Source organism: Piliocolobus tephrosceles, chromosome 21, assembly GCF_002776525.5.
Source record: "Piliocolobus tephrosceles isolate RC106 chromosome 21, ASM277652v3, whole genome shotgun sequence".
Lineage (NCBI taxonomy): Eukaryota > Metazoa > Chordata > Mammalia > Primates > Cercopithecidae > Piliocolobus > Piliocolobus tephrosceles.
The window spans coordinates 6,062,518-6,087,193 of record NC_045454.1 but is presented as its reverse complement, the minus strand read 5'-3'; the positions used below and the strand labels follow the sequence as shown (position 1 = coordinate 6,087,193).

The 24,676-nt window shown below is 45.7% G+C and overlaps 1 protein-coding gene across 2 annotated transcripts; it reads left to right on the top strand.

Moving 5' to 3' along the window:
* Positions 1 to 247: 247 nt before the first annotated feature.
* ZNF766 (zinc finger protein 766) lies at positions 248 to 24,383 on the top strand. 2 transcript variants are annotated; one of them, XM_026448830.1, is made up of 5 exons: positions 251 to 328; positions 9,085 to 9,166; positions 13,734 to 13,860; positions 14,915 to 15,043; positions 22,007 to 24,383. In XM_026448830.1, exons 2-5 carry the CDS (start codon positions 9,104 to 9,106, stop codon positions 23,137 to 23,139), a joined length of 1,452 nt encoding a protein of 483 aa, XP_026304615.1. In that variant the 5' UTR covers positions 251 to 328; positions 9,085 to 9,103; the 3' UTR covers positions 23,140 to 24,383. The 2 variants fall into 2 exon arrangements, with proteins under 2 accessions (XP_026304616.1, XP_026304615.1); XM_026448831.1 differs by lacking the exon at positions 14,915 to 15,043 and having other exon boundaries at positions 248 to 328.
* Positions 24,384 to 24,676: the final 293 nt, after the last annotated feature.

The following is a 24,676-nucleotide window of genomic DNA, read 5'->3' as shown; positions in this document are numbered from 1 at the left end:
CAATTACATTTCTAAATTTTAATTGAATTCCTTAATTTTAATTGTGAGAACTTTCCTGGATCCAAACAACAGACGCTGACCCTCCTAGTGAGATCCCAGGTCACAAACCGTGGAGCGGCTCCATCCTGACTGGCAAGTGTTGCTTGCAAAATCCGGAAAACCGAGACACGCCCAGAGATAGGAGGAGGGAAGCGCAGGCCCCGCCCATAAGCATTCAGGCCCCGCCCACCACCTCGCTGGCCCCGCCCAGGCCTGGCCTCTCAGTCCGCGCGCAGTCGCCTGCAGACCCGGAAGTGGATGGCGTGGAGAGATGGCGCAACTGCGGCGCGTGAGTTTTCCTTTGTTTAGATTAAGTGTTCGTTTAGCGGTGCCCTCACGCTTCTGTACCCGGGATGTGGGGGGCGGTACAGACCTTGAAATCCCCGCACCGCTCCCTCCACCCCGAGTAAATTCACGCGTGCCGTCAGAATACCGGGGTTCGCTTCCCAGTGTGTTAAAATCGCCCTAGGGTTGGTTCTGTCTCCGGTCGTTCTGCTGTAGGGCCGCGTAGGCAGCTGCTTTCGCGTCGTTTTCCTGCCTAAAACTCTTCCGTGACCCCTCCGCCAGCCCCGCGCCACGTAAAGTCCCCACCTGCGAGCCCGATCCACGCCCTCCGGGTCCCAAGCCTCGCCCTTATCGGCCCCTGGGGCGCAGCGCCACAGCCGCAAATCGGGAGGGGCCGCGTCCTCTGCCTGTCCTGGAGATTCTGCAGACCCCACCCCGATCTGCCTGCCGCCGTAGACCTCCTTGGGCTGGACCCTTCTGTCCCCAGGCCTCTTCGCAGTCACGGCTTCTCCTGATCCTGTGGTCGGGGAGGTGGCCGGGACCTATCGTAGGGCACCCAGTGTTCTTCTGTCCCAATTCCTTCCGTTGGAAATTGTGCTCTTGAGGAGGTTGGCATTTTATTCCAGTCCCCTCCCTGTGAATGTGTAGTGAACGAGATGGAGAGCGAGGTAGAGGAAACAGAAAAATTTAGAGAGAAAATAATGAAGGAGATCCATATCAAGACGGCAACGTAGAGGGACGGTGAGAGATTTGCAAAGTGAAAGCAGCACCCCAGGAAGTAGCAGGGAGAGAAAAGCAACTGGAGAAATGTAGAGAAAAGTTGTATTTCTAGACAGATGAAGGACTGCAAGGTAGGGAGAGGGGCTGCAAAGCTGGAGGGTCCTCAGACAAATTTGGGGAGAGGAGGAGGGATTTGGAGCCAGGGCAGACTGAGCAGCGTGGTGCAGGGACAGCAAGAGGGGGCAGCAGGTGACAAGGAGAGCAGAGGGAGAACCACCCCAGGGATCTGGGGTTGCCAGACCGTGGGGAGAAGGGGGCATAACAGAGAAGAGGGAATTTAGCAGGAGGAGCACAGATGGGAGAAGAAAGAGGCAGAAATACATGGAGATTGGAGACAATCAAAAGATTGGAGAGAAAGAGCAACAAAAGGAAAAAAATTGCAAGATGGAGCAGATCAGGTGGAAAAGAAGGAATAGAGGGAAGAAGGGGAGAAACTGTGGGAGAGGAGAGGGGCTCAAAATCTGGGCTCACTGCAACCTTAGCCTACTGAGTTCAAGCGATTCTCCTGCCTCAGCCTCCCGAGTAGCTGGGATTACAGGTGCCCGCCACCATGCCTGGCTAATTTTGTAGTTTTAGTAGAGACAGGGTTTCACCATGTTGGCCTGACTGGTCCTGAACTCCTGAGACCTCAGGTGATCTGCCCACCTCGGCCTCCCAAAGTGCTGGGATTACAGGCTTGAGCCACCTTGGCCGGCCTCCTCACATTAATTTGGTAGAATGGTTCCCAGAACTCAGAGAAAATTTTACTTAGGTTTACTATTGGTTATGAAAGTTATGACAAAGGATATAGATGGAAGAGCTGTCCTAGCAAATCAAAACAGAGTAGTGGGTTTTGGAAACCGTGAATTTTATCCTTACCTGAAGTGAGGGGCAGTCATGTGGGACTGAGTCCTTAACTGGGATCTGATTCTATCTCCAGGTAGATACTATCCAAATTGAGTTAAATTGTAGGTCATCCAGCTGGGAGTGTGCCAGAGAACTGTTCAGCAGGGGAAAAAACACGTGTACATTTCCACCTCAAACAGTAAAAGGAAGAGATCTCCAACCGGCCCACCCACCTGTCTCGGCCTGCAATCTCTACTCTGTAGTAACTGGAAATTGTCTGTCCCTCCCCCTGGCTGTTGCTGACCCTGCGATTGTGCACCATGTGCCAGCCCTACTCACAATCTCAGGACAGTGTGGCATCCTTTCTCTGTGGCATCACCGATATTTACTTCAAGGGATTACTTTGGTTAGTGTACCCACATGGAGGTATTGTCCATTAAAACACACACAGACATGCTGGCTGGGTGCGGTAGCTCATGCCTGTAATCTCAGCACTTTAGGAGGCCAAGGTGGGCAGATCACTTACGTCTAGGACTTCCAGACCAGCCTGGCCAACACGTTGAAACCCCACCTCTAGTAAAAATACAAAAATTGAAAATACAAAAATTAGCTGGGCGTGGTGACGCGCACCTGTATTCCCAGCTAGTCGGGAGGCTGAGATAGGAGAATCACTTGAACCCCAGAGGTGGAGGTTGCAATGAGCTGATGTCGCACCACTGCACTCCAGCCTGGGTGGCAAGAGTGAGACTCTGTCTCAACAAAAAAAAAAAGGCACAGAATGAAGTCTTTATTTCTTGCTACTCCTCCATGATTAAAACAAAAAATATTCTATTAATTACATTTCTCCCTGTAGTTAGTACCCCTCTTCAGTGCTCCATTTGAGAACACAGTACACTAAAATCTTGTTTATATTCTCTGTCTCCAGTCTTGCCTCAAGTTCGTGATTTACCCCCTTCCAATTAAGCTTCCACCTCCACCATTCCTTTGATCCTTTTTTTTCCAGACTGCACCAGTGACCTCTGTGTTTCGAAGTCCAATTTTGAATTTCCTATCCTCATCTTTTGGAGTTAGCAACATGTTGCACAGCTGATCATTCCCTGTTCTTTTTTCTTAGCTCTAAATTTATTTGGTTACTTTGTTTCAGATTTTTGTCTTACCAGTTTCCTCTGCTGGTATCTCCTGAAGCTGTCTTCTCTGAAGGTGGGAGTGTTCCGTGATTTAGATCTTTTTCGTTTTTGTTCTTGTTTTTAAGATAGAGTCTCACCCTGTCACCCTGACTGGAGTGCCGTGGTGCAATCATAACTTCCTGCAGCCTCGAACTCCTGGCCTCAGGAGGTCCTCCTGCCCCAGCCTCCCAAGTAGCTGGGACTCTAGGTGCACATCACCACACCCAAGTAATTTTTTTATTTTTTAGTACAGACTGGGTTTCCCTATGTTGAATAGGCTTAGATCTCAAAACTCTTCTCATCTCTGTCCACACACACTACCATTCCTTATCATCTCATCTCATGGCTTTGAACCGCATCTGCCTGTCTCCATGTCCCCTGCAGACCTCTGGCCTGAGGTCTAGAAACCTGTGTTCAGCTGTCCCCTCACTTCTCTGCTGGGACACCTCTAACAGGCATCTCCACCTCGTATGTGCCACTTTCTGAGCTCCCCCAAATGCATTCCCCGGCAGTCCTGCACATCTCAGATGAGGGTGACCCTGTACTTCCTGGGGCTTAGCTTAACTTCTTGTCATATATTCAAAATATGTAAGATATTACATTGTAAGTACATTAGTTTTTTTTTTTTTTGAGATGGAGTCTTGCTGTGTCATCAAGCTGGAGTACAGTGGCACGATCTTGGCTCAGAGTAACCTCCACCTCCCAGGTTCAAGCAATTCTCCTGTCTCAGCCTCCCGAGTAGCTGGGACTACAGGCATGCACCACCACGCCTGGCTAGTTGTATTTTTAGTAGAGACGAGGTTTCACCATGCTGGCCAGGATGGTCTCGATCTCTTGACTTTGTGATCCGCCCGCCTTGGCCTCCCAAAGTGCTGGGATTACAGGCATGAGGTACCACGCCCAGCCTGTAAGTACATTAATTTAACATAAATAATTACATATTTACTAAAACAGGTGATGAAATTTGTTGTTTCTGAAATTCCTTTGAGGTATGGGAGAAAATGTTTGCGGCCTTGTCCCTGTGTGATCTGTGCCCCAGGACCTCTCTGAGCTCATCTCCTGCCTGTGTCCTCCTCGTTCCCTCTGCTGCAGCCACACAGGCCTCTTTCCTGGAGCCAGGGTTGCTCCTGACTCAGGGCTTCCACCTGGGCTGTCCCTCTGCCTGGACATCTCTAGCCTGTCAGCTGCAGGTACAAACACCATTTCTTCCCCAAGTCTTTGTTCTGATATTACCTTCTTCATGGAGGCTTCTGTGTTTCTCTCCACCCCACATTGAACACTCCAGCTACACCCTCACCCCTGCTGTGGTCCACATTGCCTGCTCTGGATATTTCTTTCTGCTCTTTTGCTGTCCACTACCTAAATCCTGGTAACAAGACCCAAGGATAGAGCAGAGCCAGAAGGTGGGGGTGTGCTGGACTTGTGCCATCTGAGTGGAGCTCACCCCTTGCTTCACATTGGAGTGCAGATACACGTCTTATGCCTCCAGTCTCTTACCTGAGATTCCCATTCACATACTCAGGTTGGGCTCAGCATTAATATTTGAAGTTGATTCTACAGTAGTTGCTCTTTATCTTCCAGTGTACTTTCTGAGGTTCCAGTTACTCATGGTCAACCACAGTTTTAGTAGTCCAAGGATATTACATGGAAAGTTCCAGAAATGAAGAATTCATAGTGTTAAATTTCTCACTCTTCTTGGTAGGGTGATGTAGTCTCTCACTGTCCCACTCTGTTTTGTCCAGGACTTGAATCATCTCTTTGTCCAGTATGTCCCCCTGTGCAGTCATCCCTCGGTATCACATAGGATTTGCTTCCAAGATCCCCCCCCAAGATTACCCAAATCAGATGATCGTCAAGGCCCTTATATAAAATTGCATAATACGGTCACGTGCCACATAGGGACATTTTGGTCCACAACAGACCACGCCTATGATGGTGGTTCCATAAGATTACACTGGAGCAGGCCGGGCGTGGTGGCTCAAGCCTGTAATCCCAGCACTTTGGGAGGCCGAGACGGGCGGATCACGAGGTCAGGAGATCGAGACCGTCCTGGCTAACCCGGTGAAACCCCCTCTCTACTAAAAAATACAAAAAAAAATTAGCTGGGTGAGGTGGCAGGCGCCTGTAGTCCCAGCTACTCGGGAGGCTGAGGCAGGAGAATGGCGTAAACCCGGGAGGCGGAGCTTGCAGTGAGCTGAGATCCGGCCACTGCACTCCAGCCTGGGTGACAGAGCAAGACTCCGTCTCAAAAAAAAAAAAAAAAAGATTACACTGGAGCTGAAAAATTCCTGTTGCCTGGCTACCTTAGAGCAGTCATGACATCACAGTGCAGTGTTGGTGGTGATGCTGGGGGAAACAAACCTAGTGCGTTATCAGACAGCTTTAACTGGATGTGGAGGAGGATGACATTGAGAATCTCTTAGAGGTGGTTCATGAGGAATGGGTTAATGAGTCATTGGAACTGATACAGGAACGCATAGCTGAAGAAGAGGCAAGAGAATAGGGAACTGGCTGGGTGCGGTGGCACACATCTGTGATCCCTGTACTTTGGGAGGCCGAGGCAGGTAGATCACTTGAGGTCAGTAGTGTCAGGAGTGGTGGCACATACCTGTGGTCCCAGCTACTTGGGAAGCTGAGGTAGGAGAATCACTTGAACCCAGGAGGCGGAGGTTGCAGTGAGCCAAGGTCGTGCCACTGCACCACTCCAGCCTGAGCGACAGAGTGAGACTCTATCTCAAAAAAAAAAAAAAAAAAAAAGAGAGAGAGAATGAGCCAATAGGAAACTGAAGAAAAAGAGAACTCTCAAGGCAATTCACAGTTAAATATATAGCAGAAACTTTTGCAGACCTTGACAAGCTCCTTAAGAGGTTTGAAAACATAGGCACCAACACCTAAAGATTTCCATTAATAGAAAGGAACATCCCTGATGCATTATCTGCTCATAAGAACATTTAGGAAGACAAAAGAAACAAAGCAAGCAAACTACCATGGACTATTCTGAAAGGAGAGCTTCAGGCAAGAGCTTCAGGAAGCTCTGGGAGAAAGCATTGTTACCATAGGAGGACTTTCTGGTGGGACAAGATGTGGCACTGGAAGACAGTGACACTGCTGGTCCTGACCCTGTGCAGGCGTAGGATGTGTGTGTTTGTGTCTTAGTTGCTGACAAAAATGTTTAAAAAGGTTAAAAAATTGAAAACAAGAAAAAGTTTAGAGAATTAAGGTAAAAAGATAAAATATTTTTGTATAGCTGTACAACATGTTTGTGTTTTAAGCTGTTGTTGCAAAAGGGTCAAAAAGTTAAATTTAAAAGTTTGTACGGTACAACAGTTGCAGTAAGTAAGCTTGGTTTATTACTGAAGAAAAAAGTATTTTTCTGTGAAGTTAGCGTAGCCTAAATGTGCAGAGTTTATAAAGCCTGTAGTAGTGTACAGTCACGTCCTAGGCCTTCGCATTCATTCATCACTCACTGACTCACCCAGAGCAATTTCCAGTCCTGCGAGCTCCATTCATGGTAAGTGCCTTAGACAAGTGTACCGTTTTTTAAACTCTTATATCAAATGACTACTGTATTTTTTTTTTTTTAATTTTTTTTTCTTTTTGGAGACAGAGTCTCACTCTGTCACTCAGGCTGGATTGCAGTGGTGTAATCTTAGCTCACTGCAACCTCTGCCTCCTGGGTTCAAGTGATTCTCCTGCCTCAGCCTCCCGAGTAGCTGGGATTACAGGCACCCACCATCATGCCCGGCTAATTTTTGTGTTTTTATTAGAAACGGGGTTTCCCCATGTTGGCCAGGCTGGTCTCAAACTCCCTACCTCAGATGATCCACCTGCCTTGGTCTCCCAAAGTGTTGAGATTACAGGCATGAGCCACCGTGCCTGGCCTTACTGTACCTTTTCTATATTTAGATATGTTTTGACTTACGAGTACTTAGCATTGTTACAGTTGACTATAGTATTCAGGACATAGCATGCTCTACAGGTTTTTAGCAGTAAGCTATATTATATATACCAGATGTGTAGTAGACTACGCTATCTTGGTTTGTGTAAGTTCACTCTGTAATGAAATGGTCTGAAAATGTGTTTCTCAGAACACGTCCCTGTTATTAAGCAATGTGTGACTGTATTTGCATATAACCTATGCGCATCCTCTGTATCCTCCCATATGCTGTAAACCGAAGGGGGCCAGCCCCTCCACACCTGTGGGCGTTTCTCATCAGGTGGAAGGAGAGACTTGAGAAAAGAAAGAGACACAGAGACAAAGTACAGAGAAAGAAAAGTGGGCCCAGGGGACCGGCCCTCAGCATATGGAGGACCAGCACCGGCACTGGTCTCTGAGTTCCCTCAGTATTTATTGATCATTATCTCTACCGTCTCGGAGAGGGGGATGTGGCAGGACAATAGGGTAATAGTGGGGAGAGGGTCAGCAGGAGAACATGAGAACAGATGTCTCTGTGTCATAAACAATCTTAAGAAAAAGGTGCTGTGCTTTGATGTGCACATACGGTGCATTAAAGAGCGGCATTGCCACTAGCAAGTCTCACCTCCAGCCCTAAGGTGGTTTTCTCCTATCTCAGTAAATAGAACATACACTGAGTCATTCCATTGCCCAGGGAGGAGCAGGAGACAGATGCCTTCCTCTTATCTCAACTGCAAAGAGGCCTTCCTCTTTCACTCATCCTCCTCAGCACAGACCCTTTGAGGGTGTCAGGCTGGGGGGCGGGTGTCAGGCTGGAGGGCGGTCAGGTCTTTCCCTTCCCACGAGGTCATGTTTCAGACTCTCACGTGAGGAGAAACCTTGGACAATACCTGGCTTTCCTAGGCAGAGCAGTGTTTGTGTCCCTGGGTACTTGAGATTAGAGAATAGCAATGACTTTCAAACAATTGTTCAACAAAGCACATCCTGCATAGCCCTAAATCCATTAAGCCTTGAGTAAACACAGCACATGTCTCTGCAAGCACAGGGTTGGGGCTAGGGTTACAGATTAACAGCATCTCAAGGCAGAAACATTTTTTTAGTACAGAACAAAATCGAGTCTCTTATGTCTACTTTTTTCTACATAGACACAGTAACAGTCTGATTTCTCTTTCTTTTCCCCACAGTAAACCATCTGATTACTTGTAATACCTAATTAAGTATAAATACTATGTAAATACTTGTTATACTGGCTGGTTTTCTTGTATTATTTTTATTTTACATTTTTCTTTTATTGCTGTTTTATATTGGTATGTTGCTCCCTTTTTTTTTTTTAATTATTTAAGTCTATAATTGGTTGAATCCTTGGATACAGACCCCATGCACTGTATACTCTGCCCATCAATCCGTTGATAGTCTTCTTTTTTGTTTTGTTTTGTTTTTAATAGCAGTCTTTTTGATCAGATCCAATCTTTGGTATCTGAGTGGTTTTGTTTAAATAATCCTTATTTTATTTAACATGCCCCCAAGCACATGAGCATTGATGTTGGCAATTTGGATATGCCAGTGAGCATCTGTCATGTGCATCCTTTACATGGAGTAGATAGGGTTTAGTACTGTTCCAAGTTCCATTCATTCAGGGTGTTGCAACGTATCCCCTTGGATAAAGGGATTTTACTGTATTCTGTATCCAGCATTGAGCACCGAAGCCGTGTCCTCATTTCAGAAGGCTGAGCTCAGCTTCTGATTCACAAAGAGGTGAGGGGTCCTGAGCTCTGCATGGGGTTTGGTCAGAGCCAGGTCTGTGCCCTGAAGGGAATCTTAGTCCAGCCCAGCTCCCCACTGCTGCAGTGTGTGTGCTCAGGCTTCTCCAGGAGGGAAGCGGGTTCTGAAGAAAGGGGCCAAAAACTCACTTGTTCTTCCCGTAGGAGTTTATTGTCCCGGCATCAGCTCTGTTGCAGTGGGCAGCAGAGGACTGTATTTCCACAGGGTGAGGTCTCCCCTCTGTGTGTGCTTGTGGCACAGGAAGAAAGTATGTTGATTCTAAACCCTAAACAGCATGTTTTTGACATTCAGGATTGACTTCTAAAGAGTCATGTTATGTGAAGGAGAAGCGCCGAAGAGGACAGCAAAGGAGTCAGGGATGCCACTTACTCAGGTAAAGTGATATTCTCAGTTGATTGTTCTGTTTCGTATTTCTTCCTGAAATGCCGAGTACCGGAGTTGAGAATCTTCTGAGTCTCAAGTGTCCTTCCTGACAGGTTTGCTTGCACTCACCCGTGCCTTCCCTCAGTCCCTCTCATCTCACTTAGATTCCATCCCTCATGACCCAGTGACATGAACTTGGGAAGAGGCGGCCCTGGGCATGGTCCTGGGAAGGGCTCACACCAGACATGGATGGAGACGGGGTGAGGGTCCCGTGGTGTCAGTGCTGTTGGGCAGCAGGGATTGTTCAGGGGCCACATCTGGATGCACTGTCAGCTCTCTGTGGACCAGGAGTAGAGCAGCTGCCCACAGAAGTCACGTATTAATGTGCACAAGTACCTGGTAAATTGTGCAATAAAAAATCAGGAAATCTTTTGTGCCTTTTTTTTTTTTTTTTTTTAGATAAGAGTCTCGCTCTGTTGTCCAAGCTGGTGTACAGTGGTGCAATCTCGGCTCACTGCAACCTCTACCTCCCAGGCTCAAGCGATCCTCCCACCTCAGCCTCTTGAGTAGCTGGGACCACAAATGCCTACCACTATGCCCGGCAATTTTTTGAGTTTTTGGTAGAGATGCGGTTTCACCATCTCCACCCACCTCAGCCTCCCAAAGTGCTGGAATTACAGGCGTGATCACGCCTGGCCTTTTTTGACTTTTAGTAGTAGCCATTCTGACTAATGAGATGGTATCTCATTGTGGTTTTGATTTGCATTTCTCTAATGATCAGTGATAATGAGCTTTTTTTCCATATGCTGGTTGGCTACATGTATGTCTTCTTTCGCTAGGTGTCTGTTCATGTCCCTTGCCCACTTTTTTCGTTTGTTTGTTTGAGACGGAATTTCGCTCTTGTCGCCCATGAGGGAGTGCAGTGGTGCGATCTCAGCTCACTGCAACTTCTGCCTCCCAATTTCAAGCGATTCTCCTGCCTCTCAGCCTCCTGAGTAGCTGGGATTACAGGCTCCTGCCAGCACACTCAACTAATCTTTGTATTTTTAGTAGAGACGGGGTTTCACCATGGTGGCCAGGCTGGTCTCGCAACTTCTGACCTCAGGTGATCCACCTGCCTCGGCGTCCCAAAGTGCTGGGATTATAAGCATGAGTCACTGCACCTGGCCCTTTGCCCACTTTTTAATGGGGTTGTTTTTGTCTTGTAAATTTGTTTAAGTTCGTATAGATGCTGGATAGTAGACCTTTGTTAGATGCATAGTTTGCAAAAATTTTCTCCCATTCTGTAGGTTGTCTGCTTACTCTGTTGATTAGTTTGTTTTGCTGGTCAGAAGCTCTTAAAGTTAATTGGATACCGCTTGTCAATTGTTTTTGTTACGATTGCTTTTGGTGTCTTTGTCGTGAAATCTTTGCCCATTCCTGTGTCCAGGATGGTATCATCTGAGTTGTCTTCCAAGGTTTTTATAGTTTTGGGTTTTACATTGAAGTCTTTAATCCATCTTGAGTTGATTTTTGTATATCGTGTAAGGATGGCATTCAGCTTCCATCTTCTGCATGTGGCTAGCCGGTTATCCAGCACCATTTATGAAATAGGGAGTCTTTTCCCCGTTGCTTGTTTTTGTCAGCTTTGTCAAAGATCAGATGGTCATAGATGTGTGGCCTTATTTCTGAGCTGACTATTCTGTTCCATTGGTCTTTGTGCCTGTTTTTGTACCAGTACCATATTGTTTTGGTTACTGCAGCCTTGTGGTATAGTTTGAAGTTGGATAACTTGATGCCTCCAGCTTTGTTCTTTTTGCTTAGGATTGCCTTGGCTATTCAGGCTCTTTTTTGGTTGCATATGAATTTTAAAATAGTTTTTTCTAGTTCTGCAAAGAACGTCGTTAGGATTAGCATTCAGTCTGTAAATTCTTTGGGCAGTATGATCATTTTAATTATATTGATTCTTCTTATCCATGAGCATGGGATATTTTTCCGTTTGTGTCTTCTCTGATTTCAATTTGAGCAGTGGTTTGTAATTCTCACTGTAGAGAATAATCTAAATTTTAATGGACAAAGCAATGGGTTAGTGTTGTAGTATAAGCCTGTAATTGAGCTTCTTGAGCTTCTTGGGAGGCTGAGATGGGAAGATCTCTTAAGTTTGAGACCTCTCTGGACAATACAGTGAGATCTCACATAAATTTTAAAACATATTATATTTATATTTTTGAAAATTGGTATTTGTGACTGGAGTTCAAGTTTCTATGTTTTTTTCATGATCTCCTTTTTTTTTTCTGAGATGGAGTCTCACTCTTTTGTCTAGGCTGGAGTGCAGTGATGTGATCTTGGCTCGGTGCAACCTCCATCTCCTGGGTTCAAACAATTCTCCTACCTCAGCTTCCCGAGTAGCTGGGATTACAGGCGCCCGCCATCAGGCCTAGCTAATTTTTGCATTTTTAGTAGAGACGGAGTTTCACCATATTGGCCAGGCTGGTCTCAAACTCCTGACCTCAGGTGATCTGCCCGCCTCAGCCTCCCAAAGTGTTGGGATTACAGGCGTGAGTCACCGCGCCCAGTCAGTCTACTTTTTTTTTAATAGCTTAATATACAGTAATGTTTATAAAGTAAACTGAGTACTATTTATACATTTTTATTGTTGCAAACATGCTGAAATATACGTTAGCAAAAATAATAATGACTGCCAGGCCGTATGTGCACCATTAGTCCCAGTTTCTTAGGAGGCTGAGGAGGGAGGATCATTTGAGATCAGGAGTTCAACGCTGTACTGTGCTGTGATTATTCACTGCACCCCAACCTGAACAACATAGCAAGACCTGGTCTCTAAGAATTTTTTTTTAAAAAAGATGACAAGTGTCATCTAAAAAATAGTCATTGAGAGACAACTCTTTATTTCATTTGATATGTAAAGTGCATATATTTATTACTTTATAAGCTAAGTGTGTGTGTGTACCTGTGATGTGTTTGCATGAGTGCATGGATAAGCAAGCCTATAGTTAAGGTACAACATCATTTTGTAAGAATTTTTTAATTTTAATTTTAATTTTATTTTTTATTTTCTTAAAACAGAGTCTCTCTCTGTCGCCCAGACTGAAGTGCAGTGGCGTGATCACGGCTCACTGCAGCCTCCGCCTCCCGGGTTCAAGTGATTCTCCTGCCTCAGCCTCCTGAGTAGCTGGGACTACAGGCGTGCGCCGCCACACCCAGCTAATTATTATATTTTTAGTAGAGATGGGGTTTCACCATGTTGGCCAGGATGGTCTTGGTCTCTTGACCTCGTGATCCATCCGCCTCGGCCTCCCAAAGTGGTGGGATTACAGGTGTGAGCCAATACTTTTGGCCATGCGTGTTGGCTCACGCCTGTAATCCCAGCACTTTGGGAGGCTGAGGTGGGCATATCACCTGAGGTCGGGAGTTGGAGACCAACCTGACCAGTGGAGAAATGCTGTCTCTACTAAAAATACAAGATTAGCTGGGCGTGGTGGCACATGGCTGTAATCCTAGCTACTCGGGAGGCTAGGCAGGAGAATCCCTTGAACCTGGCAGGCAGAGGTTGTGTTGAACTGAGATCACACCATCGCACTTGAGCCTGGGCAGCAAGAGCAAAACTCCATCTCAAAACCAAAAAATTTATATTTTTGAACAGTTGAAATTACATCTGAAATACTTCCCATGACCTTATAAGTGTTCTACACTATTGGGCCGGGCACGGGGCTCACGCCTGTAATCCCAGTGTTTTGGGAGGCCGAGAAGGGTGGCTCGCATGAGGTCAGGAGTTCAAGACCAGCCTGGCCAACCAGGGTTTGGTGAAACCCTGTCTCTACTAAAAATATAAAAATTAGCCAGGTATGGTAGTACATGCCTGTAATCCTAGCTGCTTGGGAGGCTGAGGCAGGAGAATTACTTGAATCTGGGAGGCAGAGCTTGCAGTGAGCGGAGATCGCGCCACTGCACTCCAGCCTGGGTGACAGACCGGAGACTCTGTCAAAAAAAAAAAAAATGTGTTCTACACTATCACATTAATGAGTTAATGGCAGTAAAAATAGTAATGTATTACGAGGAGGATATGTGTATATGCATATATAATGACCTTTTATGCAGATTTAGGTTTTTGTTCATGAACTTTACTCAGTTAGGTAATTGTCAGTTTACTTTTGACGCTGATCTGTTACTTAACAGTTTGATTCTTTAGGTTTGATTCTAATGCCCAGACACAAAATTAACCCACAGTTATCTCTATAGAAGTGTTAGGATTATGTTCAACACACCAACTGATATGCATTATCTACCTGAGCTAGAATACAAGTAGTGGGTGTCTTCAGAGACACTTGTATTCTAGCACAGGTAGATACTGAATGGAAAATCTACACTGCTTTAAAGACTGTCATAACTTTTTGTGGAAAAGTATAATAAAACTCAATCACAGATGCATAACTAGCTCAAAAATACCTTAATGTGGATGTGTCAGAATGTTGACGTCAGCACTTCAGTTGAGTCAATCCTTACAACCCTCTTCTCATTTTGTGTGAACATAATTACTCTCTCCATACCCTGTTGGTCAAATGCATCTTTCGTTTTAGGGACACTTGACATTTAGGGACGTGGCCATAGAATTCTCTCAGGAGGAGTGGAAATGCCTGGACCCTGTGCAGAAGGCTTTATACAGGGACGTGATGTTGGAGAACTACAGGAACCTGGTCTCCCTGGGTAAGGATAATGCCCCTCGGGAGTTGGGGTCTGCCCTTAGTATCTCTGCATTTTCCCTTGTGTGCCTTTTGGGAGCCCCTGCATTGCTTGACTGAGATTGAAACCCTGTTGACTTGGCTGGGTGCAGTGGCTCACGCCTCTAATCCCAGCACTTTGGGAGGCCGAGGTGGGTGGATTGCTTGAGGTCAGGAGTTCGAGACCAATCTGACCAACATGATGAAACCCCATCTGTACTAAAAATACAAAAATTATCCAGGCATGGCGGCACATGCCTGTAATCTCAGCTACACGGGATGCTGAGGCAAGAGAATTGCTTGAACCCAGGGGGCAGAGGCTGCAGTGAGCTGAGATCATGCCACTGCACTCCAGTGTGGGCAACAGAGCAAGATTCTGTCTCAAAAAAAAAGAAAGCCTGTTGACTCAGAAATGAAAAGCTCCTGTATGCTTTCTGGACTTGAAATGCCCCCTTTCTTCAGATCTTCTGTCTCCTTCATGATGCACCTTTGGGTTGGTACCTGGGCTTAAGTGTGCGTAAAACCTTTTGACAAACTTTTAAAATATCCAGTTCCCTGTTTTCTACCCCTGTGCTTTTGATTCTGTAGTTCTTGAAAGAGAGTTCGATATCCAATTATTACAGGGTTCCCTAAGCATTCAGAAGGAGACAGTCTGTGGGTGAATTTGTGAAATGTTTTTCTTAAATTCTTGATTAGTTTTTTTCTTTTTTTTTAATTTATAGTAGAATGACTTATAATTCTTTGAGTATATACCCAGTAATGCGATTGCTGGATCAAATGGTATTTCTGGTTCTAGATCCTTGAGGAATCGCCACACTGTCTTCCACAATGGTCGAACTAATTTACACTCCCACCAACAGTGTAAAAGCATTCCTGTTTCTCCACATTATCTCCAGCATCTGTTGTTTCCTGACTTTTTAATGATCGCCATTCTAACTGGCGTAAAAGGATTAATTTTTAATATCGTCTCTCCTGCCTAAACAGAGGGCTTGGATTTTGGAGACATCACAGCACATCTTGATTCTTTCTTTTATAAACAGGGATATGTCTTCCTGATCTGAGTATTATCTCCATGATGAAGCAAAGGACAGAGCCCTGGACTGTGGAGAATGAAATGAAAGTAGCAAAAAATCTGGTTAGGTGGGAAGGTATCAAAGATATCAACACAGGTAAGAGCTCAGATGGACAGAGTGGAAGCCACACTTTTTTTTTGACACAGTCTCTGTCCCCCACGCTGGAGTGCAGTGGCCATGATGGCTCACTGCAGCCTTGAACTCCTGGGCTTGAACTCCTGGGCTTGAACTCCTGAGCAATCCTCCTGCTTTGGCCTCCCAAAATGATGTGATTATAGGTATGTGCCCCATGCCTACCAGAGCCACACTATTATGAACAACTCTCTGTAAGTGGGAGAATTGTGTGGAGAAATAGGAGTTTAAATCCTGTGAGTTCTTTTTTTTTTTGAGACGGAGTCTCGCTCTGTCGCCCAGGCTGGAGTGCAGTGGCCGGATCTCAGCTCACTGCAAGCTCCGCCTCCCGGGTTTACGCCATTCTCCTGCCTCAGCCTCCCAAGTAGCTGGGACTACAGGCGCCTGCCACCTCGCCCGGCTAGTTTTTTGTATTTTTAGTAGAGACGGTGTTTCACCGTGTTAGCCAGGATGGTCTCAATCTCCTGACCTCGTGATCCGCCCGTCTCGGCCTCCCAAAGTGCTGGGATTACAGGCTTGAGCCACCGCGCCCGGCCTTAAATCCTGTGAGTTCTTAAGAGAAATCTTTCTTTACCCGCACCTGTCACCATGTCCTTTATTTATTTGTTTGCTTATTTATTTATTCAGAAACAGAGTCTCACTCTGTCTCCAGGCTGGAGTGCAGTGGTGTGATCTCAGCTCACTGCAACCTCTGCCTCCCGGGTTCAAGTGATTCCCCTGCCTCAGCCTCCCGAGTAGCTGGGATTATAGGTGCGCGCCACCATGCCCAGCTAATTTTTGTATTTTTAGTAGAGACGGGATTTCACCTTGTTAGCCAGGATGGTCTCCATCTCTTTACCTCATGAGCTGCCCACCTCGGCCTCCCAAAGTGCTGGGATTATGGTGTCAGCCACTGCGCCTAGCCCACCCTTTCGTTTAGATGTGTAATAGTTTTATGGTTTTTTTTTTTTTTTTGAGACGGAGTCTCGCTCTGTCACCTGGGCTGGAGTGCAGTGGCCGGATCTCAGCTCACTGCAAGCTCTGCCTCCCGGGTTTACGCCATTCTCCTGCGGAGTAGCTGGGACTACAGGTGCCCGCAACCTCGCCCGGCTAGTTTTTTGTATTTTTTAGTAGAGGCGGGGTTTCACCGTGTTAGCCCGGATGGTCTCGATCTCCTGACCTCCTGATCCACCCGTCTCGGCCTCCCAAAGTGCTGGGATTACAGGCTTGAGCCACCGCACCCGGCCTAGTTTTATGGTTTTGCTCTCCAGTATTACTGCAGCCCAAACAGAAGCAAAAGCAAAGTCTTTTATCATGATGGACAATATCCTGTCATGTGACTTCTGTCAACTCTTTAGTTCCTTGGTTCTGAGGGGCAAAGAGAGTGCCATGTCAAAGGAGTCTCTTTCCCCTGTGGTCTCTTTCTGTGTGGGATTTTATCTGTTGCTCAGTTCTCTGTCCTTATACATCAGAGCTGAGGTCTGCATAGACCTGCCTCCTTGACCTATTCATGATCCGCCCATTTCCTGTACTGGGAAGACCTGATGGGGAGATGGGAAAACATAGGTGGTTGTCTTTTGCTTCCGGGGCCTGGAAACTGCATAGAGCTGTTTCAAGCCCTCTTTGCCTGTTCAGGTCTGTTTGAGGTGGGAAAAAGTCAGTGATTTTCCTACTCTCACGTGCTACTTGGCACAGAATGCTTCATTTCTGATCACCAAAATGTGTGGAGATTTCTCCCCACCAAAAACCAGTTTTGGGGTTTCCTGCAATTCATTCGTGACACTGTCTACCTGAGTTAGAGTCGCATCCCTTAGTTTAGGCTAAGGGTTGAGTTCCCAAGCCTGTCCCCCACCTAAGCCACCAGTTGCTAGTAGTGGGTAGTCACCTTTCCACCTGACCAGCCACAAGTCAGGGTTCCCTCGACCCCCTTCTTCTGTTTGGTTACTTTGCTAGGGTGGCTCACAAAACTCCGTGAAACACTTCGTTACGTTCATTGCTTCATGATGAAGGATGTTTCCAGGGATACAGATGGACAGTCAGATGAGGAGGTTCACAGGGCAGGCACGTGGGGAGATTCACCGGCTGTGCCATCCTCCAGTCCCACTGCACGTGTTCAGCATTTGAAAGCTCTCAGGAATTTTTATGGAGGCTTCATTACATAGGCATGATTGATATTAACTCAATCTCCAGCCCCTGTACCCTTCCTGGAGGATGGTGGTTGGTGCTGACAGTTCCACGCTTCTAACCATGACCTGGTCTTTCTGGCCTTTCTGTATCTGCAGATACAGAAACCATGGATATGAAGGCCAATAGTAAGGGACTTGAGCATCACACATTTTGGTATCTCAGGGTTTTTTAGCACAAAACTCGCAAACCATGTTTTTTCTCTGCTCTCACACCACTGCAATTATCAACACAGAGGTAGCCTTCTCTGACCAAAGGTGTGGGGGTTTTTCCCCGTACACCAAGCAGCAGACAGCAGCTGGGGGTCCTCCACTCACTTCCAGCACTACCTGGAGATAGGGCCAGGTCCCACAGGTTTAGGGCTCAGTCTCCAAGACTTGCCCCACTTCCCACCAGTTGCAAGTCTGGGTCCCCAGAACTTCTGACCAACTGGCTTCCAGTCGAGGTTTCCACGATCCCCTCTTCGGGCCCAATTAATTTGTTGGAGCAGCTCACAGAACTCACAGAAACACTGACGTTTACCAGTTTATCATGAAGGATATTGCAGATGATACAAATGAAGAGACGTATGGGACAGGTATGGGGGAAGAACTGTGGAGCTTCCAGGCCCTCCCTGGGCGTGCCACTCTCCAGGAAACCGCCCTGTGTTCCGATATCCTGAAGCTCTTGGAACCTAATCCTCCTGGGTTTTGATGGAAGCTTTGTGACATCAGCATTCCTTCCCCCAGGGTATACAACAGGACCCTCTCTGGGGAGGTCTTAAGACCAGCAATCAGAAAGGTGGGGAAAGTTATAGAGTCCTGCCTTAGAGCAGGTGAAAGGAGAGAAGGTTGGAGAGGTTATTTTTCTTAAAGCCTGCAGAGAAGGCCTAAGCCAACATAACCAAAGACTGTAGCAAGGGCTGTGGGAGTTATGAGCCAGGAACTGCGGACAAAAACCAATGTATGTGTGTATCATAACACCACACAGAGGAGCCTGGGACGTGTCCTCCCTGGATACCAAGGGAGGTATTCTGAATAGAAGTAATGGATGTGCGCCCAGTCAGTAATCAACGAAAGAGAGCTAATAAGCACAAGTGGGTACCACTGCACTTAGATGACGTAAGACCAAAAAGTCCAGAAAGACCTGGATCCCAGAAGCCCTCAATTTGAAAAAAAAAAAGAAAGAATCCCAGCGGGCTTTTTTTTCCCCCCCTAATTATAAAGGAAAAGCCTTCATTCTTTCAGTATTGAGTGTGTTACCTTTCGGCTTTTCATATATGGCCTCTATTAAGTAGGTTCCTTGTATTCCTAGTGTGTGCGGCGTTGTGAGTGTTGTTTTCCTTTTCTTTTGAGGGGCTGTCTCTTGTTGTCACGATCTCGATCTCGGCTCACTGCAACCTCCACCTCCCAGGCTCAAGTGGTCCTCCCACCTCAACCTCCTGAATAGCTGTGACCACAGGCCACACGCTTGGCTGATTCCTGTATTTTTTGTAGAGGTGGAGAGTTTCGCTATGTTAGCCAGGCCGGTCTGGAATTCCTGAGCTCAAGTGATCCCCCCATCTTGGCCTTCCAAAGTATTTGGATCGTAGGCAGGAGCCGTCATGCCTGGCGAGTGTTTTTATCATCATGATTGCTGAGGTTTTTCAAATGTTTTTCTGCATCAGCTGAGATTATTGCATGGATTTCTTTTTCTTTATTCTGTTATCGTGGGGTTTTACATGGACTGATGTTCCAAAGTTGCATCCTTCTTGCAGTCCTGAAATAAATTTTGCTGGGTCATGAGGTGTGATCCATTTTACTATGCTGCTGAATTTATTTTGCTACCATTTTGTTGAGGATTTTTGCATTAGCTTAATCAGTAATATTGCTCTGCAGTTTTGTTTTGTTTTAAGATGGAGTCTCACTCTGTGGCCCAAGCTGGAGTGCAGTGGTGTGATCTCGGCCCACTGCAGCCTCCGCCTCCTGGGCTCAAGTGATTCTTCTCTCTCAACCTCCCAAGTAGCTGAGACTACAGGTATCTGCCACCATACCCGGGTAACTTTTATATTTTCAATAGAGACAGGGTTTCACTATGTTGGCCAAGCTGGTCTCGAACTCCTGACTTCAGGTGATCTGCCTGCCTCAGCCTCCCTAAGTGCTGAGATTACAGGTGTGAGCCACCGTTCCCAGCCTGCTCTGCGGTTTTCTTTAGGGCCTTCGCCTCTGCTTTCAAGGTAACACCGGCCTCACTGAATGAGTGTAGAAGTGGTTCTCCTCGTCAACCTTATGGCACGTTTTGAGGAGGATTGGTGTTAAATCTTTTTCAGTATTTGATAGAATTTTACACTGAAGTCATCTGGTCCATTGCTGTTTTAGTTGGTAGGTATCTGATAACTGATTCAGTTTTCTTATTTGTTACTGGTGTGTTTAGATTTTCTACTTCTTCATCGTTAAGTCTTGGTAAGTGGTGTCTATCTACAAGTTTATCCATTTTTTTCTTGGTTATCATATTTTTTGTTATGTAATTGTTGAGTCTCATTTAACTTCCATTTTTATTTGTATAGACTTGTTTGTAATGTCCTCTTTTACCTTTCTAATTGTAGTTTTTTCGGTCATATACTTCATGTTTCTTTTTTCTAGTTTATCTAGGTAAGGGTTTGTCAGTCTTATTCAAAGTGTGACCTCTTGCTTTCCTGACTTTCTCTAGTGCTTCTCTGCTGTTTCCTTTGTTTTCTAACCTTTATTTTTTCTTTCTGCTATCTTTGAGTTCATTTTTTTCTTTTTCTTTTTCTTTTCTTTTTTTTTGAGACAGAGTCTCGCTCTGTCGCCCGGGCTGGAGTGCAGTGGCCGGGTCTCAGCTCACTGCAAGCTCCGCCTCCCGGGTTTACGCCATTCTCCTGCCTCAGCCTCCGGAGTAACTGGGACTACAGGCGCCCGCCACCTCGCCCGGCTAGTTTTTTGTATTTTTTTTTTTAGTAGAGACGGTGTTTCACCGTGTTAGCCAGGATGGTCTCGATCTCTTGACCTCATGATCTGCCCATCTCGGCCTCACCAAAGTGCTGGGATTACAGGCTTGAGCCACCGCGCCCGGCCTCTTTTTCTTTTTTTTTAGATGTCACCCAGGCTGGAGTGCAGTGGTATGGTCTCGGCTCACTGCAACCTCCGCCTCTTAGGTTCAAGCAATTCTCCTGCCTCAACCTCCCAAGTAGCTGGGACTACGGGCGCATGCCACCGTGCCCGGCTAATTTTTTACATTTTAGTAGAGATGAGGCTACATCGTGTTGCTCAGGCTAGTCGCGAAATCCTGAGTTCAGGCGTCCGCCCGCCTCGGCCTCCCAAAGTGCTGGGATTATAGGCATAAGCCACTGCGCCCAGCCATGTTCATGTTTTTCTTTGTTGAGGTATAAAGTTAGGTGTTTCTATATGTTATTTTATTCTAGTTTAGTTATTTATTTTTTAAGAGATAGGGTCTCACTGTGTCACTTAGGCTTGAGTGCGGCGGCATGATTATAGATCCTGGGATCCAGTGATGATCTCCCTTTAGCCTCCCGAGTAGTTGGGACTACAAGCACACGACACTGTGCCTCACTCATTAAAACAGGAATGTATTTTATTTTATTTATTTTGTTTAAAGATAGGGGGTCTCACTTTGTTGCCTAGGCTGGTCTGCACCTCCTGTCTTCAAGAGATCCTCCCACCTCAGCCTCCCAAAGTGCTGGGATTACAGATGTGAGCCACCCAGCCATTTGTTTATTTCTCATGTATGCATACATCATTACAATATCCCTTCCAGCACTATTTTTGTTGCATTTCATGAGTTCTGCTGTGTTATATTTATATTTTCTTTTCAAGATATTTTCTAATTTTCCATTTATTTATTTATTTATTCATTCATTCATTCTGAGATGGAGTCTCACTCTGTCACCAAGGTGGAGTGCAGTGTGCAGTGGCATGATCTCGGCTCACTGCAACCTCCGCCTGCCGGGTTCAAGTGATTCTTCTCCTGCCTCAGACTGCTGAGTAGCTGGGATTACAGGCACACACACCATCATCACACCTGGCTAATTTTTTTTTTTTTTTGTATTTTTAGTAGAGTCAGGGTTTCATCATGTTGGTCAGGCTGGTCTTGAACTCCTGACCTCATGATCCACCTGCCTCGGCCCCTCAAAGTGCTGTGATTATAGGTGTGAGCCACCGCACCCGGTTTTTTTGTTTTTTGGAAACGTAATCTCATTCTGTCACTCAGGCTGGAGTGCAGTGGCACAGTCTCAGCCCACCGCAACCTCTACCTCCCAGGTTCAAGCAGTTCTCCTGCCTCAGCTTCCTGAGTAGCTGGGATTACAGGCACACACCACCATACCTGGCTAATTTTTGTATTTTTAGGTGGAGACGGGATTTCACCATGTTGGCCAGGCTGGTCTTGATCTCCTGACCTCAAGTGATCCACCCACCTCGCCCTTCCAAAGTGCTGGGATTACAGCCACCGCAGCTGGCCTATGCAGCTGCTCTTAAGTGTCTTATTTTCCCTGAGAGGCTCATCCTGCTTTTTCTTAGAAGCTTTCAATTTCTGTTGTATTTTTCTGCTCGTAATCCCTCTCAAACTCACCTGACTCCTGCAGATTCCCCACTGCTCAGTGCTTCACCCCACCTTTTGGGTTTTCTCCACTGCCAGTGTGATAATACGAAGTAAGCTGATATTTCTTCCAGTGTCTTAAGTCAGATGAGGCAGATTCCAGTCCCTCTGTCAGGGTCTAAACATGCCAGAACCATGGGTTCAAATTACACTCTTTACTTGCTTTCCTAGGGAGGTGCTGTGCAGTGAGAAGCAAAGCAGGAAACAAGCCTATTACAAATCAACTTGGATTAACCTTTCAGTTACCTCTGCCAGAACTGGAGATATTTCAAGGTGAAGGGAAGATTTATGAATGTAATCAAGTTGAAAAGTTCATCAGCCACAGTTCTTCAGTTTCACCACTTCAAATAATTTATTCTGGGGTCAAACCCCACATTTTTTATAAACACAGGAATGATTTTGTTAATTTTCCATTGCTGTCACAAGAACAGAAAGCACACATTAGGAGAAAACCTTACGAATGTAATGAGCAGGGCAAAGTCTTCAGAGTGTCTTCAAGCCTTCCTAATCATCAGGTAATCCACACTGCAGATAAACCTAACAGATGTCATCAATGTGGTAAAGCCTTCAGGTACAAGTCAGGCCTTGCAGAACACTGGAGAATTCGTCCAGGAGAGAAACCTTACAAATGTAAAGAATGTGGCAAGCTCTTCAATCGAATTGCATACCTTGCACGACATGAGAAACTGCATACTGGAGAGAGTCCTCACAAATGTAATGAGTGTGGCAAGGTCTTCAGTCGTGTTACATACCTTGTACGACATCAGAAAATTCATACTGGAGAGAAACCTCATAAATGTAACGAATGTGGCAAGGTTTATAGTAGCAGTTCATACCTAGCACAACATTGGAGAATTCATACAGGAGAGAAACTTTACAAATGTAATAAATGTGGCAAAGAATTTAGTGGGCATTCAAGCCTCACCACCCATCTGTTAATCCACACTGGAGAGAAACCTTACAAATGTAAAGAATGTGACAAGGCTTTTAGGCACAAGTTCTCCCTAACAGTTCATCAGAGAAATCATAATGGAGAGAAACCTTACAAATGTCATGAATGTGGCAAAGTCTTCACTCAAGTTTCACACCTTGCACGACATCAGAAAATTCACACTGGAGAGAAACCTTACAAATGTAACGAGTGTGGCAAAGTCTTCACTCAGAATTCACACCTTGCAAATCATCAGAGAATCCATACTGGAGAGAAACCTTACAAATGCCGTGTGTGCGGTAAAGTCTTTAGGCACAGCTCATGGCTTGTACAGCATCAGAGAAGCATTCATGAGAGAGTCCTTACAAACTGAGTTTGGCAAACTCTATCATGAGTTCTAGCATTAATCAACATCCAAGAGTCCATACTAGAAAGAAATCATTTAAATATACTATCTATGGCACAGGCTGTACCAAGACCTACCACATCAGTAGACATCAAAACATTCGTCTTTGGTGAAACCACACAAATGGATGGTGTGTGCCAAGGCTAACAAGTCAAAATCTGTTGAACCTGATAATATGATGTGTATAAAGGGTGCAAGGACACGTGGAAATGGTCTGTTTTATTCGGGTTATTAAAAATGTAATTATTTGGGTTTGAAAGGCCAGGTGCAGTGGTTCATGCCTATAATCTCAGCACAATAAAAAGCCAAGACAGGAGGGTCACTTGATGCCAGGAGATCAAGATCAGCATGGGCTACGTAGCAAGGCCCATCTCTACAAAATAAAAAAGCCAAGCCCTTGGCATGTGTCTGCAGTTCCAGCTACTCGAGTGACCAAAGCAAGAGGATTGCTGAAGCCCAGGAGTTTGAGAGTTTGAGCGGTGAGCTCTGATCTTGCCATTGGTATTCCAGCTTGGGTGACAGGGCGAGTCCCTGTCTCAAAAGAAAAAAAAAAAAGGCTAGTTTTTATGACTTCAACCTGAACTTTGAAATCTCTTCATGTGCCTTCCCTACAGGCCTTTCACTGTGGTCTCTGGGAAAGAATCAGTCAGATGACAGGGCTGACTTCATTAGCTGAGGAGCGTTTCTATCCAATTTCCTGGAAGAATAAGGACACTTCTTTTCAGATTAAAGATTGTCTGATTTAGAGGCCGTGGAGATGGACAGAGAATAACAAAACCGTGATGGTAGTCATCATGCTTATTGCACTTAGCACACTCTTTTCTTGACGGGCACAGTGCTGCTGTGCTCTACAAATGACCATGAAATAGAGCATGCCATGACTTCAGGACACAGGGATTTTTATGGGAAGAGAGTCAAGTCATTAGGGACTGATTACGTAGTAGAGACAATGCAGGGGAAATGGTGGCCACCTTCTCCATTGAATAGCAATAGCTCCTGGTTAGCAAAGACTGATTACAAAGTACTCTTATTTTTGAAATGGAAGAGAGAACAGTTACATCAGAGTAGAGAGTTTAATCAAAACTACCAATGGAACATGTTCTTGAGTAGGATTCACGTTTAACTGCTGGCATAATTTGCTTCTGTTTGATTTAGAATGTCCATAGTTCTCATGTTTGGAACAATAAAGTTGAAATTTTCCAAAGTGTGAATGATTCACCTTCTTTCTACCATATTGTTTTATCCCATCTCAGGAGGATACTTTATAGCAGACAATAATGAGGCACTAGTAGCATTTTTGTTTTTATTTTTTATTATACTTAAAATTCTAGGGTACGTGTGCACAACATGCAGGTTTATTACGTAGGTATACATGTGCCATGTTGATTTGCCGCACCTATCAACTCGTCATTTACATTAGGTATTTCTCCTAATGCTATCCCTCCCCCAGCCCGCCACCTCCCGACAGGCCCCAGTGTGTGATGTTTCCCACCCTGTGTCCAGG

What these genes read in the sequence shown, in the direction of transcription:
- ZNF766 (XM_026448830.1), top strand. Translation starts at nt 9,104, where the DNA reads ATGTTATGTGAAGGAGAAGCGCCGAAGAGGACAGCAAAGGAGTCAGGG. An exon ending in CAGGAACCTGGTCTCCCTGG is followed by an intron (nt 13,861 to 14,914) that starts GTAAGGATAATG and finishes TTTTATAAACAG; the next exon opens with GGATATGTCTTCCTGATCTG. An exon ending in TATCAAAGATATCAACACAG is followed by an intron (nt 15,044 to 22,006) that starts GTAAGAGCTCAG and finishes TTGCTTTCCTAG; the next exon opens with GGAGGTGCTGTGCAGTGAGA.